Source organism: Saimiri boliviensis, chromosome 12 (assembly GCF_048565385.1).
Source record: "Saimiri boliviensis isolate mSaiBol1 chromosome 12, mSaiBol1.pri, whole genome shotgun sequence".
NCBI classification, from domain to species: domain Eukaryota; kingdom Metazoa; phylum Chordata; class Mammalia; order Primates; family Cebidae; genus Saimiri; species Saimiri boliviensis.
This window is the reverse complement of record NC_133460.1, coordinates 79,864,817-79,879,380: the sequence shown is the minus strand read 5'-3', so window position 1 is coordinate 79,879,380 and position 14,564 is coordinate 79,864,817. Positions and strand designations below refer to the sequence as shown.

General features: G+C 40.5%; 1 protein-coding gene and 1 long non-coding RNA gene across 4 annotated transcripts in view; one reads left to right on the top strand and one right to left on the bottom strand.

Moving 5' to 3' along the window:
• The window catches only part of ACSM6 (acyl-CoA synthetase medium chain family member 6), a 35,798-nt gene extending 25,383 nt beyond the window's left edge, over positions 1-10,415 (bottom strand). Inside the window, exons 1-3 of one of the 2 annotated variants that reach the window (XM_003922363.4) lie at positions 10,117-10,415; positions 9,738-9,950; positions 4,092-4,302 (exon numbers count right to left, since the gene is read on the bottom strand). In XM_003922363.4, coding sequence (XP_003922412.1) covers positions 4,092-4,302; positions 9,738-9,929 — 403 coding nt within the window. In that variant the 5' untranslated portion in view covers positions 9,930-9,950; positions 10,117-10,415. The remainder of the gene's footprint in view (positions 1-4,091; positions 4,303-9,737; positions 9,951-10,116) is intronic. The other variant, XM_074382620.1, reaches the window with a different exon arrangement.
• The window catches only part of LOC141580630 (uncharacterized), a 79,145-nt gene that overhangs the window by 27,693 nt on the left and 36,888 nt on the right, over positions 1-14,564 (top strand). The window lies entirely within an intron of this gene.

Genomic DNA, 14,564 nt, shown 5'->3' with positions numbered 1-14,564 from the left:
ATCTTCTGATTCTTATATTAAAATCTCTTGGACCCCATAAAATGTCATTATTCATAATTGCCCAAATGTGAAAACAACCTAAATATCTATCAAAACTGATGAACTGATAAATGAAATATGGTATATATATTTACATAATGAAATGCTATTAATTCATAAAGAGTGGAGTACTGACAATGCTATATCATGGGGGAACCTTGAAAATGTTACAGTAACTGAAAGAAGCCAGGCACAAAAGGCCACATGCTGCATTCTGTTTGTATGAAATATCTGGAAGAGTCAAATTCAAAGACAGGAAGTAGATTAATGGTTGCCAGGTTTTGGAGAGGGGAAAATAGGGAGTGACTGCTAATGGATTTCTTTTTGAGGCGATGAAAATCTTCCAGAATTAGACAGTAATGATGGTTGCCCAGCTTTGTGAATATTCTAAAAACCACTGATTTGTACACTTTTAATGGTGAATTTTATAGTATATAAATTATATCTCCAAACAAAGTCATAGAAAACAGTATCTGGAATGGAATGGGGAGTTCATCTAATTCGAGTTACTCACTGGGCTGTTGAGAAGGTTGAGGGACACAGTGGAAGGGACTTGTTCAGCATCACCGATTGTCATCTTATAGCTATCAAGTTATACTTTAGAATTGTGTGTGTGTGTGTGTGTGTGTGTGTGTGTGTGTCTGTGTGTGTGTATCTCTGTGCAATTGTGTGTGACACAGTGAAGTATCTTTCTTCAGATAACTGCAAATGCTTTCAAGTGTCTCCACGCTTAGATGAAGCATTTGAAGAGCAGTGCCAAGTAATGTTAATTTATTTTCTCTATTGATTAGCAAGAACTCTTTCTATATTAAGCACATCAACCACTTATCTTTCGTGTTGCAAATATGTTTTCTATTTTGGCATTTGTCTTTGCCATGGTCTGAATGTGTGTGTGTCCCCGAACCCAGATTTTTATGTTGAGATTCTAAAGTCCAAGGTGATGGAGGTGAGACCTTTGAAAGGTGATCAGATCATGAGTGGAAGTCTTACGAATTTCATTAGTACCCTTATAAAATAAGCTCCCAAGAGATCCCTCATTCTTTTCATCATGTGAGGACACAGCTAGAAGGAGCTATCTATGAATCAGAAAGTGGGCCCTCACTGACATTGCATCTACCTTAATCTTTGACTTCCCAGCCTCCAGAGCTGTGAGGAATAAATTTCTGTTATGTATGAGTTACTCAGTTGATGCCATTTTGCTATAGTAACCCAAGCAGACTAAGGCAGTATTAATTTTTTTTTGTTGTGTTTTAAGAAAAATTCTAGAACATTTTAAGAGTAGAAACTATATCTAAAAAGGAATCTAGCAGCTTTTCTTTTTGTTTACAGATATAATGTTGAAATTTCTTGTGATAATGTAAGTGTATTTTAAAAACATTTAATTTTATCATGTTGAGTAATTTATAATAATTGAGAAAGCATGTACATGTTGTTAGAGCCATCACTGTGAAGCATTCTGGATGCTACAAAAGGGCACATCAGCTATAATCACTTGGCCAGGTCTCATATATATGGAGAAGGGAGGATTGCACCCTGTTCCTCCTCCAAGTTGGCCACACATAGGCTCCTTGTACATTATAGTGATTTTTTTCAATGAATGAAATTTTCAAAATTTCATTAAGCGTAGTCCATCTTTTTTTTTTTCTTCCTTTTTTATTTGGGCATCTGCTGCCATGTTTAGAAAGCCTTTCCCTGAGTTTGTGTACTCACCTGTATTTTCTTCCAATACTTAAGTCCTCTTTGACATTTCAATTTTTAGTGGTTCATTTGAAATTTATTTTGGTACATTATTTGGAGGTAGAGTTATGACATTTAACGTTTTCAAACAGTTATCTTTAAATCATTTAAAATTTAATCAGCACTTTCATTTCTGGCTTGAAAAGATCTGATAAATTCTTGTATATACTTCGGTCTGTTCTGAGATTTCAATTTTGTTTTCATTCGTTTGGCCTTATACCATCAATAAGCAATTTTAATTATTGTAAGTGAAAATGGTAGCACCGCTTTGGACTGGTATGTGGCCAAGGAAATCACCATGTGTAACTTGGCCTCAGGTAGGAAGAATTTCTGATGACCCAGAATGAAGTGGTCCATGTCCTTTCTCAGATATGGATCAATTGTCCTTGAGGATAACTCAGTCCATTGGTAACTGGGGAAACACTGGGAGCCTAGGTAGTCCTGAGGGTAGGGTTCAATCCCTTCCTCTCTTCTGCATGCCCCCCATAACTGACAGCTGGCATTCTCAAAGACACCTTCTCTTTGAATCACTTTTCAGGGTGTTTTATTATTATTATTATTTTAAAATCTAGTATCCCTGTTAGCAGGCAAAGGCAGTAGGCCAGGCCAGCTGTGCCAACTCCTAATGAGTTCGGCCCATCCCAGGGGTACTTTGTTTTTCATAGGCACCTCCCAACTACCAAAAAATGTATGTCTCTACCCTAAGAATAGAAAGTCAGTTCCCAGGTCTTTGTAAGAAAGAAAAAACAAAACAAAACAGAAAGTCAGGTACTATAGCAGACAAAGAGGAATGATATTGGGGGTGGTTTCCTTTCTAGTATCCTTCACTTCTCACTGTTGTGAAGGGGCTCTTAATTGAGGCATTTCTGTTTATGTTGAAGGAGTGAGCCTCAGAGCCATGGATGGGATGTCAACAAAGAGCAGCTGTATCTTGGCAGATTCCAAGCTCATTCAGGGTGACTCTCAAGGACTCTCTAGTACTGGATGTAGAGCAGTGATCCCCAACCTTCTTGGCACCAGGGTTTTGTGGGAGACAGTTTTTCCACAGACCAGGGCAGGAGGATGATTTCAGGATGACTCAAGGGCATTACTTTTATTGTGCACTTTAGTTCTATTATTATTACATTATAATATATAATGAAATAATTATACAATTTACCATAATGTAGAAACAGGAGGAGCCCTGAGCTTGTTTTTCTGTAACTAGAGAGTCCCATCTGGGAGTGATGGGAGACAGTGACAGATCTTCAGGCCTTAGGTTCTCATATGGGACACACAACCCAGATCCCTCGCATGCACAGTTCACAATAGGGTTCGCACTCCTATGAGAATCTAATGCCACCTCTGATCTGACAGGAGGCAGAGCTCAGGTGGTAATGCAAGCAATGGGGAGTCGCTGTAAATACAGATGAAACTTTGTTCACTTGCCCTGTGCTCACCTCCTGCTGTGCGGCCTGGTTTCTAACAGGTCACGGATTGGGGATCCCCTGAGGTAGAGGACCCTTTAGAGATATTCCCACATTCATATTCATTCTCTCTCTCTCTCTCTCTCTCTCTGTTTGAGACAGAATCTTCAGAATCTTGCTCTGTCACCCAGGCTGGAGTGCAGTGGTGCGATCTTGGCTCATGGCAACCTCTGCCTCCCAGGTTCAAGCAATTTTTGTGCCTCAGCCTCCTGAGTAGCTAGGACTACAGGTGTGTGCCACCATACACAGCTAATTTTTTTTGTATATATTTATATATTTTTTTTAGTAGAGTCTGGGTTTTGCCATGTTGCCCAGGCTGGTCTCAAACTCCTGAGCTCAAACAACTACCTGCCTCCGCCTCCCAAACTGTTAGGATTACAGGTATGAGCCACTACACCTGGTCCTCCTACATTCTCTTTTTTATAGATGGGGAAACTTGAGGCCCAGAGAGGGCAACATGTGCATGCTCTGTCTGTTGCTTTGATGAAGACTATTTTAGGACAGAGGTCTATAGTTCCTTGAGGTGATAAATGGCCTATAAGCTAGGTGCTCTGTGGATTATTTACTCTTCACAACAGTTCTGTGAGACTGGACTGTAACAGTTCTGTAAATATGGACTGTTACTGTCCATATTTAATAGACAAGGAAATTGAAGTTTAGAAAGGCATAATTTACAGAGGTGGTAAGTGGTGGAGCTGGATTCAAATCCAGGTCTGTTTAAAGATCCCCACACTGTGGGAAGAATTCAGTCATCAGATGGAGATCCCTCTAACATCTCCATTCTGTGAGTAATTGAGATTGCGATTCACATGAGCCTCCAACCCTGGGGGCCCCTCTCCCATGCCTCACCCAAGCGCACACAGGCCAGGCAGATCCAGTAGGCTTCAGGTGTTGAGGAAAGGATTATCATCAGCCGGTCTCCGTGGCTAAGGGCACAGGTGTCTGAGAGGATGCTGGCCGTCTTCTTGGAGAGTTGAGTCATGCTTTCAAAGCTCCATTTGTCCTCTTCTCCTTTGGCACTGACCTCCCAGAGGGCAGGGTAAGGCTCCCTGAGTCCATCCTAGATAGGGTGATATTTGAAATACTGAATATTAGTCAGTGTGGACATTGGCTATGGGAGGCCACTGTTGCCAGATACCACCCTCAAGTGGCTAGATCTTGAGAGGCCAGGATGCCTGGGCTTAGGGAGAGCTACTGTTTCTCAACTGGCACAGAAATATTTAGCGTTTACCGACATGACAGTCCCAGTGGGTTTCAACATAATGTCAGGCGTGAGCGTAGGGAAGAACCTCCTGAGAGAACCCAGCATGTAGAGTGAAACCAGCCCTGCCCAGGAGGGCAGAGATTTCTCTGGGCATAAATCCCGCTACTGGGTGTCTACCCAAAAGAGAAAACATTATATAAAAAAGACACCTGCACTCATGTGTTTATAGTAGCACTTTTATTCACAATAGCAAAGTGATGGACTCAACCTAAGTGTCCATTAATAGATGATTGGCTAAAGACAATGTGGTATACATGAAACATGGGATATTGCTCAGCCATGAAAAAGAATGAAATCCTGTCTTTTGCAGCAACATGAATGGAGCTGAAGGCCATTATCCTATGGGAAATAACTCAGAAACAGAAAACTGAATACTGCCTGTTTTCACTTATAAGTGGGAGTTAAATAGTTAGTACCCATGGGCATAAAGATGGAAATAATAGACACTGGGGAGGGGAGTGAAGTTTGCAAAATTACCTATTTGGTACTATGCTCACTGTTTGGGTGATGAGTACACTAGAAGCTCAAACCTCAGCTTTGTGCCATCTATGCATGTAACAAACCTGCACATGCACCCCCTGAGTCTAATTTTTTTAAAGATTTCCCAGGGCATGATCCTGTAAGTAGAGAAGAGTGCCCTCCTTCTAGCCCATTAGGATTCTATTCTTGCCTTCAAATATATCTGCCTTCCAATGCAACTTACTTTTCAGTGGGACAAGTTTTGAAGGGAAACAATTTCCAATACATTTTCGTGAATGCATGGATGAAGTTGCCTAGAACTTTAAAAACGTTTCTGTTCTAGCTGAGCCTTCTCGTCCTTGACAAACAGTACAGGTTTGCCCGCGTCCTTCCCTGATGATGGAGGGAAGGAGGGTTCCTTTCTCCCCTTTTTCTTCCTCTCCCTCCTTTATTCCTTTCTTCCTCCTTTCTGTCCTGTCTCTCTCACCTCTTTCCCCATTCCTCCTTTCCTTCTCTCCTACCTTCCGAACTTAATTTCTTTCTTCCTTTACAACTTTCTTCCTTCCTTTGTCTCTCTCTCTCTCTTGCTTTTCTTCTCTTTTCCCCATCTACCCTGGAGCAGCCCACAGAATTGCTACTTTATTCTGACTGTTACAGAATTTCTTATTTCAACAATGAGAATTGGCAGGGATGGGATAGGCCTCCCCAACAACTTCTCCTCCTATGACCAATAACAAACACAATGATATCTCTCCGTGGCCATTAATTTTTATTTTCTTGTCAACCATATGATATGATGTGGTTCAGGTCTAGGCCATTGGTGACAATTTTATGTGGCTGTGGAAGTAATTTTTTTTCTTGTTTGAAACGGAGTCTCACTCTGTCTCCAGGCTGGAGTTCAGTGGCATGATCTCAGCTTACTGCAACCTCTGCCTCCCAGGTTCAGGCAATTCTCCTGCCTCAGCCACCTGAGTCGCTGGGACTACAGGAATGCCCTATCATGCCCAGCTAATTTTTTTGTATATTAGTAGAGACGGGATTTCACCGTGTTGCCCAGGTTGGTTTCGAACTCCTGAGCTCAGGCAATCCACCTGCCTCAGCCTCCTAAAGTGCTGGGATTACAGGCATGAGCCACTGCGTCAGCCATAATTTTCACTCTTGTTCTATAATATCTTTGCATGACCCAGGTAAGAGCTCTGCTCACATCACTCAAGCACCTTTAGGGGTTTGCCACAGCCCATCACATCAGGTCCAAACTCTTTGCCTAGGCCTTCAGGGCTGCCCTTTTTTTTTCTTTTAAGGGTGATAGAATTTACTGATTAACAGACTTGTAAAAATGAAAAACAGTGAAAAATACCAGGAGTTTATGTACGTATGAAGAAACATGCCCTATCACACAAACATGCCATTGATTGTGGGAATTGGTACTTTTTTTCTAGAAGGCAATCCAGATATGTGTTGCCCGAATGTTTACATAGTACATTTGATGGAGTAATTTCACTTCTGGCAATTTAAATGAAGAAAAGAATATAGATGCACAAAGATACTCATTTCAGCATTGCTTACAATAGCAAAAAAAAGTTGTAAACCACTTAAAGGAGTAACAATAAGGGATGGATTAAATACATTTTGGTTCAATGTTCAGTGAAATACTTTATAAACATAAAGATATTAAGGTATTAGGTAGAATATTCATTGATGTTGAAAGGTAGTTTCTATAGCACATTGTTTCCACATCATATTATTTCTCCAGTGCATTGTTTCTACATCATATTATTCCCACAGCGTAGCGCTTTCACAGCACAGTGTTGCAGGAGAAAAAGAGCCAGTAACAAGTGTGATTCTAGGTTACAAATCATTTTACACAGAATGACTCAGTTCTGTGAAAGCAGATGATCTGTAAAAATCAGTAGAAAAGAAAAAAAGCCTAAAAATACATATGAAAATTACCAGTGGTTATCTTTGGGTAATATTCCATATTAATTTTTTTTCATTTTTACCAGTATTTTCTAACCATTCTGTAATGAAGAGCTTTTAAATGATAAAGGGTTGGACCAGATGATTTGTAAAGTTCCTGTTGACTGATGTTTTGAGCATCTGTGATTGATGCCTCAAGTGACTTCAGACAATTCATGTTTAGTTGGGTCAACTGTGTGGCTTTTGGAGCCTAAGCCTCTGCTCACAGCTGCAGTCTTCTGCATTCTTTGCCTGCCCCCCACCCCTCCCCGACCCCCATCACTGCTCAACTGTCTTGCCTCTCAGCCTGGAAGCTTCTGCTGGGTAAGGCCCAGCTGGGCCTTTGTCTGTATGTAATCTGTATGCTTAATCAAGAGCTGAGCAAAGGAACAAGGCTCAGCATGGTGCCAGATGCCACGCGGGCACAAAGAGATAAAAGGCACAGTGCTAGCTCTAGAATCTTACTGGGACCCAGGACTCACACTTATGTAGAGCACTATAGGGTCCAGCCCTATAAGGTTCTGTGAGGCCCTCCCAGCTAGTGTGGAGGCAAGAAACTGTAGAAACAGAAGACACAGACACAGAGATAGAGAAAAGAGAGTTTGGGCTTGGGGGTCCACTGCCAACCAAAGCATGGAGACCTGCAGTGGCACCGAGTGCCTGGACATTCTGACTTATATTGAATGCAGAGCAGGGGGCAGGGAAGGTAGGGTGAGGTAATGGTGGTCAGTGATAGGGTCAGGTAAATCACCTGTCTTGAAAATAGGGGGCCCAGGACTTTCAAGTAGCTGAGGCAAGGAGAAAACCTAATGCGTGAGCGCTCTTCACATATTTGTTAGAAATGTCAAGGACATTAATTCTTCTGAGAAAAAGAGAAACCAGGTGCAGAAGCAGAGTGTGAGAGTGGACATGGAATGTGACCACTGAAGCACAGCATCACCCAGAGACAGTTAAGCCCCCGGATGTCTGCCGGCTTCCCTGACAGCCATCAGGCCTTGCCACAAGAGCTTGGAGAAGCGGAGTTTTCTCCCAATTTCCCCAGGAAGGAGACGTCTCGGTCATTTTGGATATCTCCTTCCCTCGCTGGCTAAACAGCAGGTGCTTTCCCAGCACTGGCACTGCCGCACAGCCGAGGCGCCCTCCAGCAGCCCTTATGCGGGAGTGACAGAGGGCTTAGAACATCTTACCTTAGGATCACTTTGTTCACACTGTCACCTCAGTTCCATGCTTCATAACCCGACAAGTCATTTTAGTAAAATTAAAGGTTATATTGAGTATATATCTTTATGATTATAAGTAACTATAAGGTTATATATGATTATATAAAGGAATAACTATATGCCTACATTTCTAATTCTTTTCTAAATCAGTACTTATATGGGAACAGGCTGAGGCTTCAGACCCTTGCCACGGCACTAGTGGGGTTCCCCCCTACAGAACACCAGCTTTCTCTCACCAGAGGAGAGAGAAAGCAGCACAGGCTGGGCTGGGAAGACAGAATGGGTGGGGAGGGCACCCCAAGAGGAGGCAAGGCTCAGCAAAGGTGAAAGCCCCCCAGAGTCCCTCAGGATACATGCCTCAAACCTTTTCAAGGAGCTTTCACAATCCTTGCTCTATAGAATTTTTGTTCTTTGGCTCAAATGGATAAAAATTAAGTCTCCTAAACAGAAGTCTTCCCTCTAATCTAACCCTAGATGATGCACCAAAGGCAATAAAAATCTTTGCACAAAGACAATGAATTACTGTTTTGCCTGCTTTCCTTACTCCTCCCAAAGCTGGTGATAAAGGTGGGGAAGGCCAGGAAGGGGCCGGGGGAGGGGAGGAGGCTAGAGGGACGATCAGACATGACACATGCAAATAACGCTCACTGCCCACTCTCCACGCGCACTGGATTCTCCTGCGGTCGCCACCACCTCCATTTGATGGAGGAAATGAGACTTGGAGAGTTAAAATGACTTGCTCCAGAGTCACCCAGCCAGAGAGTGAGCAAGGCAACTCCATGCAGCAACCTTTCAAAATTAGACTCCTTCCTGCCTTTTCCCCTCAAAACCCAGTACTCTTCCCTACGGCCCTATACCCAGCCAAACTACTCCTGCATACTCTTTCTTCTTTCCATCATGTCTCTACTCATGTGATTGTTCCTGCCAGGACAGCCTTTCCCCATGACTTTTTGTTGAAATTCTTCTCATTCTTCAGGATGTGGTAAATACCTCCTCCTCTACCAAATCTTTCTAGATTGCATTTTCCAGAGGCATACTTATACCTATTTCCTTTGGCACTTCTTTTTCAGCACTTTGCGGCTATCATTTGCTTTAAAGAAAAACACTACACAGTAAGCTCCTTTTGTGTTTGGCTTCTAAAATTTCGTATGTGCTAGAACATGCTAAAAAATGTTGGTTAATTAGAAACAAATCATACTGCTCTGATAATAGTGGTAATAAAAGCTAACTTTTATTGAGTGTTTACAGGGTGTTAAGTCCTGTGCTAAACAGTTTTTATTGATTGTCTCATTTAATCTCAATAACACTGTGAAAACCACACCATTAATATCTCCATTTTATTGATAAGAAAACTAAGATCCTAGATGGTAAATAACTCACTCAAGGTTGCATGGTTATTTAGCAGCAGAGCCAGGATTTCAATGTAGAACCATCTGGCTGTCAAGCCTATGTTCTTAGTCATTTTACTATAATTTCTTTTCTCTGAATTTGCACTTTCTGGTGCCAGCCATAGATAGGATTTGATCTCATGATCTTTGGACACTTTATCAGTTGGCCTTGGCCAAAGTTTCAAAGTTAGAAAACAACAAGTTTTACCTTTTCCAGCTGGGACCACTGATCCAGCACATCCTTTGCAAAATTAAAGTGCTGGGAAACTGCTTGGCCTAGGGACCTGAGGTCAGGAGGTCTGATGGTCTGAGCAGGAAATTTTCGGTTTGGATAGCAGCAGGCTCCAAATCCAAGTCTGAAACACTGGGCCAAGGAGAAGAGTTGAAATCGCCCTAGCATTTGGGTCAGACAGGGAACCACCTAGGTAAATTGGGGGAAAAGACAGGGAGTAGTTGAGCAGCTCAGAGAGGCAATTAATTACTGAGGTTACAGTACTGAGAATGAATTCATAAGGCAAACAATTTCCTTATGAGTACAAGCAACAGTCAGACCATCAGAGATGAAACCCATGAGCACAGATACTTACCAGTTCCAAGAGGAGTTTCTATGGGGAGGCTTCAGATGTTGGGAGGATGGTAGAGCTGTTGCCTTCTGTCTCATCTGAGAAGTGCTTACCTCTTAAAATTTAGTTGCCAGCTCTGGGGAAGGAGGCATTTCCTTGGTTCTAGAACAAACTAAGTCCTGGCTCACTTTCATTGGCTCTCAAGTCTAACAGGCAATCTCTTTTTGCTTCTGGGAGATAAAATCTATGGGCTGTGAGCTAAGTTGAAGCAATAGGTGAGTGTCCCTTTCTAATACGATGTCAGGATAAACAGGTCACAGACTATTGTGCCAAGTGTGGTGAAAAGAAGATGATGGACACAGAGTTTAAATAAGATTTTGTTGCTTGCAAAATCCTGCACTGCAGAAAGGGAAAAGTGGATTGCTCATCAGCCAAATGAGGTAACCACCTCTCTTTAACCCACAGAGACAAGAAGATAACAGGCTTTTTTTTTCTTTTAAACTGGCCCTGTGGGATTGTCTCTCAAGGTAGTATAGGTGAAAGTTTTGTAACAATCAAGTAGGGAGCCAGACCTCATGATCCTCAGCAGAGGAGGAGAGAGTCCACGTTGGAGTCTAAAGTTAGTAAAACTAAAATTTGAAAGGGGGAGTTTATAATATACATTTAAAAGATGTCACAATATTTGTCTAGTAAAACATTGAATATTTATCATTTAAAGATTTTAATTTTTTAACTATGTGTAGTATAACTTGGTTACTGGGGGTTGATATTCTTCATCACAATTCACATCCATGTTTCTAGTTACCAGAGGGAGTAAAATAATGTCAGATTTGGATAATGGGTTGACTTATTCACATTCTAGAAATCTGAGATTTAATGGTTTTGATTTGATGATACTAACCATTGTAACTATATCTAATATTAGAACTAAAATATTCTAATAGGTTATCTAGTCCAAGTCCTGCCTAAAACATCACACTGCCTTTAAGATGAATAAACTCCTTATTGTGGTTCATTGGTTAGATAAAGTTTTGGTTGCTTCAACAGAGATACAAAATAGTAAATTTGTTTCTTCAATTGGCAGTCTGAGCATATGCAGTGAAAGCTGTTTGTATCAGGGTTCTCCAGAAAAACAGAACCAATAGGAAATAGAGATACAAAGATGAATATAGATACAGATAGGTGAGAGGGGACTTACTAGGGGAATTAACTCATATGATTATGGAGGCTTAGAAGTCACATGATATAAGCTGGAGAACCAGAGAAGTTGGTACTATGTGGCTGAGTCCAAATTTGAAAGCCGTAGAACCAGGGAAGCCAATGGCGTAACTCTCAATTTGAGACTGAAGGCCTGAGAACCTGAAGTTCTGATGTCCAAGGGCAGGTGAATAAGGGTGTTCCAGTTCCAGGAGGGAGAGACATAGACACACACACACACACACACACACACGCACATGGAGAGAGAGGGAGCGAGAGGGCATTTTCCCTTTCTCAGCCTTTTCATTGCATCTAGACACTCAGCCAATTAGATGGTGCCCACCACATTGAGGGTGGATCTTTCCCATTCAGTCCACCAGCTCACACACCAGTATCCTCCAGAAGCACCCTCACAGGCACATCAGGAAATGAATGCTTTACCAACTATCTAGGTATTGCTGAATCCAATCAAGTTGACACCTAAAATTAACCATCACACTGGCTTAGCATCTCCAGCATTTCAGGGACCTAGGTTCTTTCTGTAAAGTTGCTCCAACCGTCTTTAGGGCATTTCTGAAACAACTTGACATCATGTTCATATTCCACCCAGTGGGATGGGAGAGTGGTAAAGGGAAGAACATTCCTCTCACCTAAGTGAATAGCTAGAAAATTTTACACATTAATTCTGCTCATATTCCATTGGCACAAACTTAAGTTATGTGGCTTCAGAAAGAATCTGGAAACTATGATCTTTATTCTGAGTGCTTATATGCTCAGCTAAGAACTGGAGATTCCATTTGTGCAAGAGAGATGTGGGCACGAATATTGAGAAACAACTAGCATTTTCCATCACAGTCTACCAATCAACTATCCATGAACACACATAGAACATTTTTCCCATGCATAGAATATTCTCCAAGAAGCATAACCTTAAAGTCTCATAGAATTGCTACATCTAACTCAAAATTCAAGATGGAGGGTATTGCTCAGTTCTCTTCAACTAATAGGGATGGGGTCCCTGCCATCTGACAAACTAGAAACTAAAATGTAAGTCACTCTCCAAACAACCCACTCTATAGGTCTGATGTGGGAACCATGAAATTGCATGGAAAACTCCAAGAGTGTGAAGAGAAAAACTAGCAATACCCAGCTGACTTGGGTCCAGCAGTACCCACTTGTCAAAGCCTGCTGGCCAGGAGTTGTGAAAGCATCCATCCTGGCAGTGTTTGTGTTCTCAACTCATCTGGCAGGCACTAATTCTGCTTTCTGGGAGGCATTCCCACCTTTGCTGTTATCTCTACCTTTGGTTTGCTTTCTGGAAAGCCATTTCTTGTTTGTGATCCTCTCTGGCTGTATCTGAAGTGGCACTGGTGAATATGCCTTTCTTGAGGACAGCATGGCTTTTGTAGTAGCCCACCTTATGCTGGTTCAGAATTGGAGGCTCAGGAGTTCTATTATGGGTCAAACTAGTCTATGCATCAGAAAGGCTAGGCTTATGAGTATTTTTTTTTTTTTTGGTCATACAGTTCCATCAAGCATTTGGCTTCTGGTCCGCTTTCCTCAGATAAATTCCAAGTATAAATAGACATAACCAAATATGTTGTCAAAGTATAGCTATCAGGCCTGGAAAGTATGATCTTCAATATGCTGGCTTCTGGACTTCACCAATCCTTTCTACTAACTTATTGGTAGCTAATTTGAGACAATTCAAAGTTATGGGTTTGGGTAAAATAGGAATACATGTAATCAGTTTGCCTTTGGGTTCGCTGTATGGAGAAGGTGACTGAGAAAGCCTGGGTACACTGTCCTGCTAAAGTTATCTCTATTTCTTTTACAAATGTTTTATGGTTTTCAGTTTATAAGTCTTTCAGCTCTGTGGTTCAATTCATTTCTAAATATTTTAATTTATTTTTCATGCTCTTGTAAGTGCAGTGGTTTCCTTGATTTCTCTTTCAGATAGTTCGTAGTGTATAGAAATGCCACTGATTTTTGTGTGTTTTACCTCCTGCAATGTTACTGAATTGGCTTGTTAGTTCTAATAGATTTTTGGTGAAGTCTTTAGGTTTTCTCTATATAAGATCATGTTTTCTGCAAACATTGGCAATATAACTTCTTTCATTTTGGTACAGAGGCCTTGTATTTCTTTTTCTTGCCTAATTGCTCTGGTTAAAACTTCCAGTGCTATTTCGATAGAAGTGGTGAGAATGGGCATTCTTGTCTTGTTTCTGATCCTAGAGGAAAAGCTTTTAGCTTTTCACTGTTGAGCATGATGTTAACTGTATGTTGTATATATGGATTTTATTATTTTGAGGTACATATATGTACCTTCTATATGTAATTTGTTAAGAGTGTTTAATGTGAAGGATGTTTAATTTGTCAGTGCTTTTTCTACATCTGTTGAGATGATCATAAGGTTTTTGTTCTTCATTTTTCTAATATGGTGTATTATATTTATGTAAAATTTTATTGAAGGCAAAATAATTCCATAGTGACAGAGAACAGATAATTAGTTGCCTAGGACAGGGGAGAGGTAGTTGGATTGCAAAGAGGAACAAAGGGTACATTTTGAGGGTTATGAAAATATTCCATATCTTGATTATGATGATGGTTATTACTGATATAATTTAAAAATCAGTAAGCTATTTTCATTTTTAAAAGTGATAAGAAATCAGAAAAATGTAATAACCAAGTCCAAAGATAAACTCTATACCAAAAATGCATTCAAATGAATAAAAATCAAAGATGTAGGGCATTATATAATCTGCATTTTCAAAGAAAATAATATTTTCTCAGCCCAATACTACATAATCAATCTAGAAATTTTGGAAATAGAGATGTATTGGGAAAAAGAAAGGAAAATTATCTTGGTCCCTGTGGATAATTATTTACAGTATTTTGTGGTATTTTTGTGTAGCAGTTTTTCACTCAATGGGCAGAGCATATGTACTTTTAATTATACTATATAGAAACTCCTGATTTCTGTTTTCTTTTATCTTACATTAGCTCAAGATTAGTGTCTCTATCATAAAATGTCTTCAAAACATGTGAATTTTAAGAACTGCCTAATAGTCCACCTTAAGGATGTAAAATAATTTAACAATTCCCTTTCTATGTATAATTTAATTATTGTTATATTTTCACTATAATAAGTAATGTCCTCCTATAAGTTCTTTGAATGCACAACTGGTTATTTTCCTAGGGTGGATTACTAGAGATGAAACTATACTGAAAAAAAGGATGTAAATATTCTAAAGCCTTCAAAGACATATTTTATT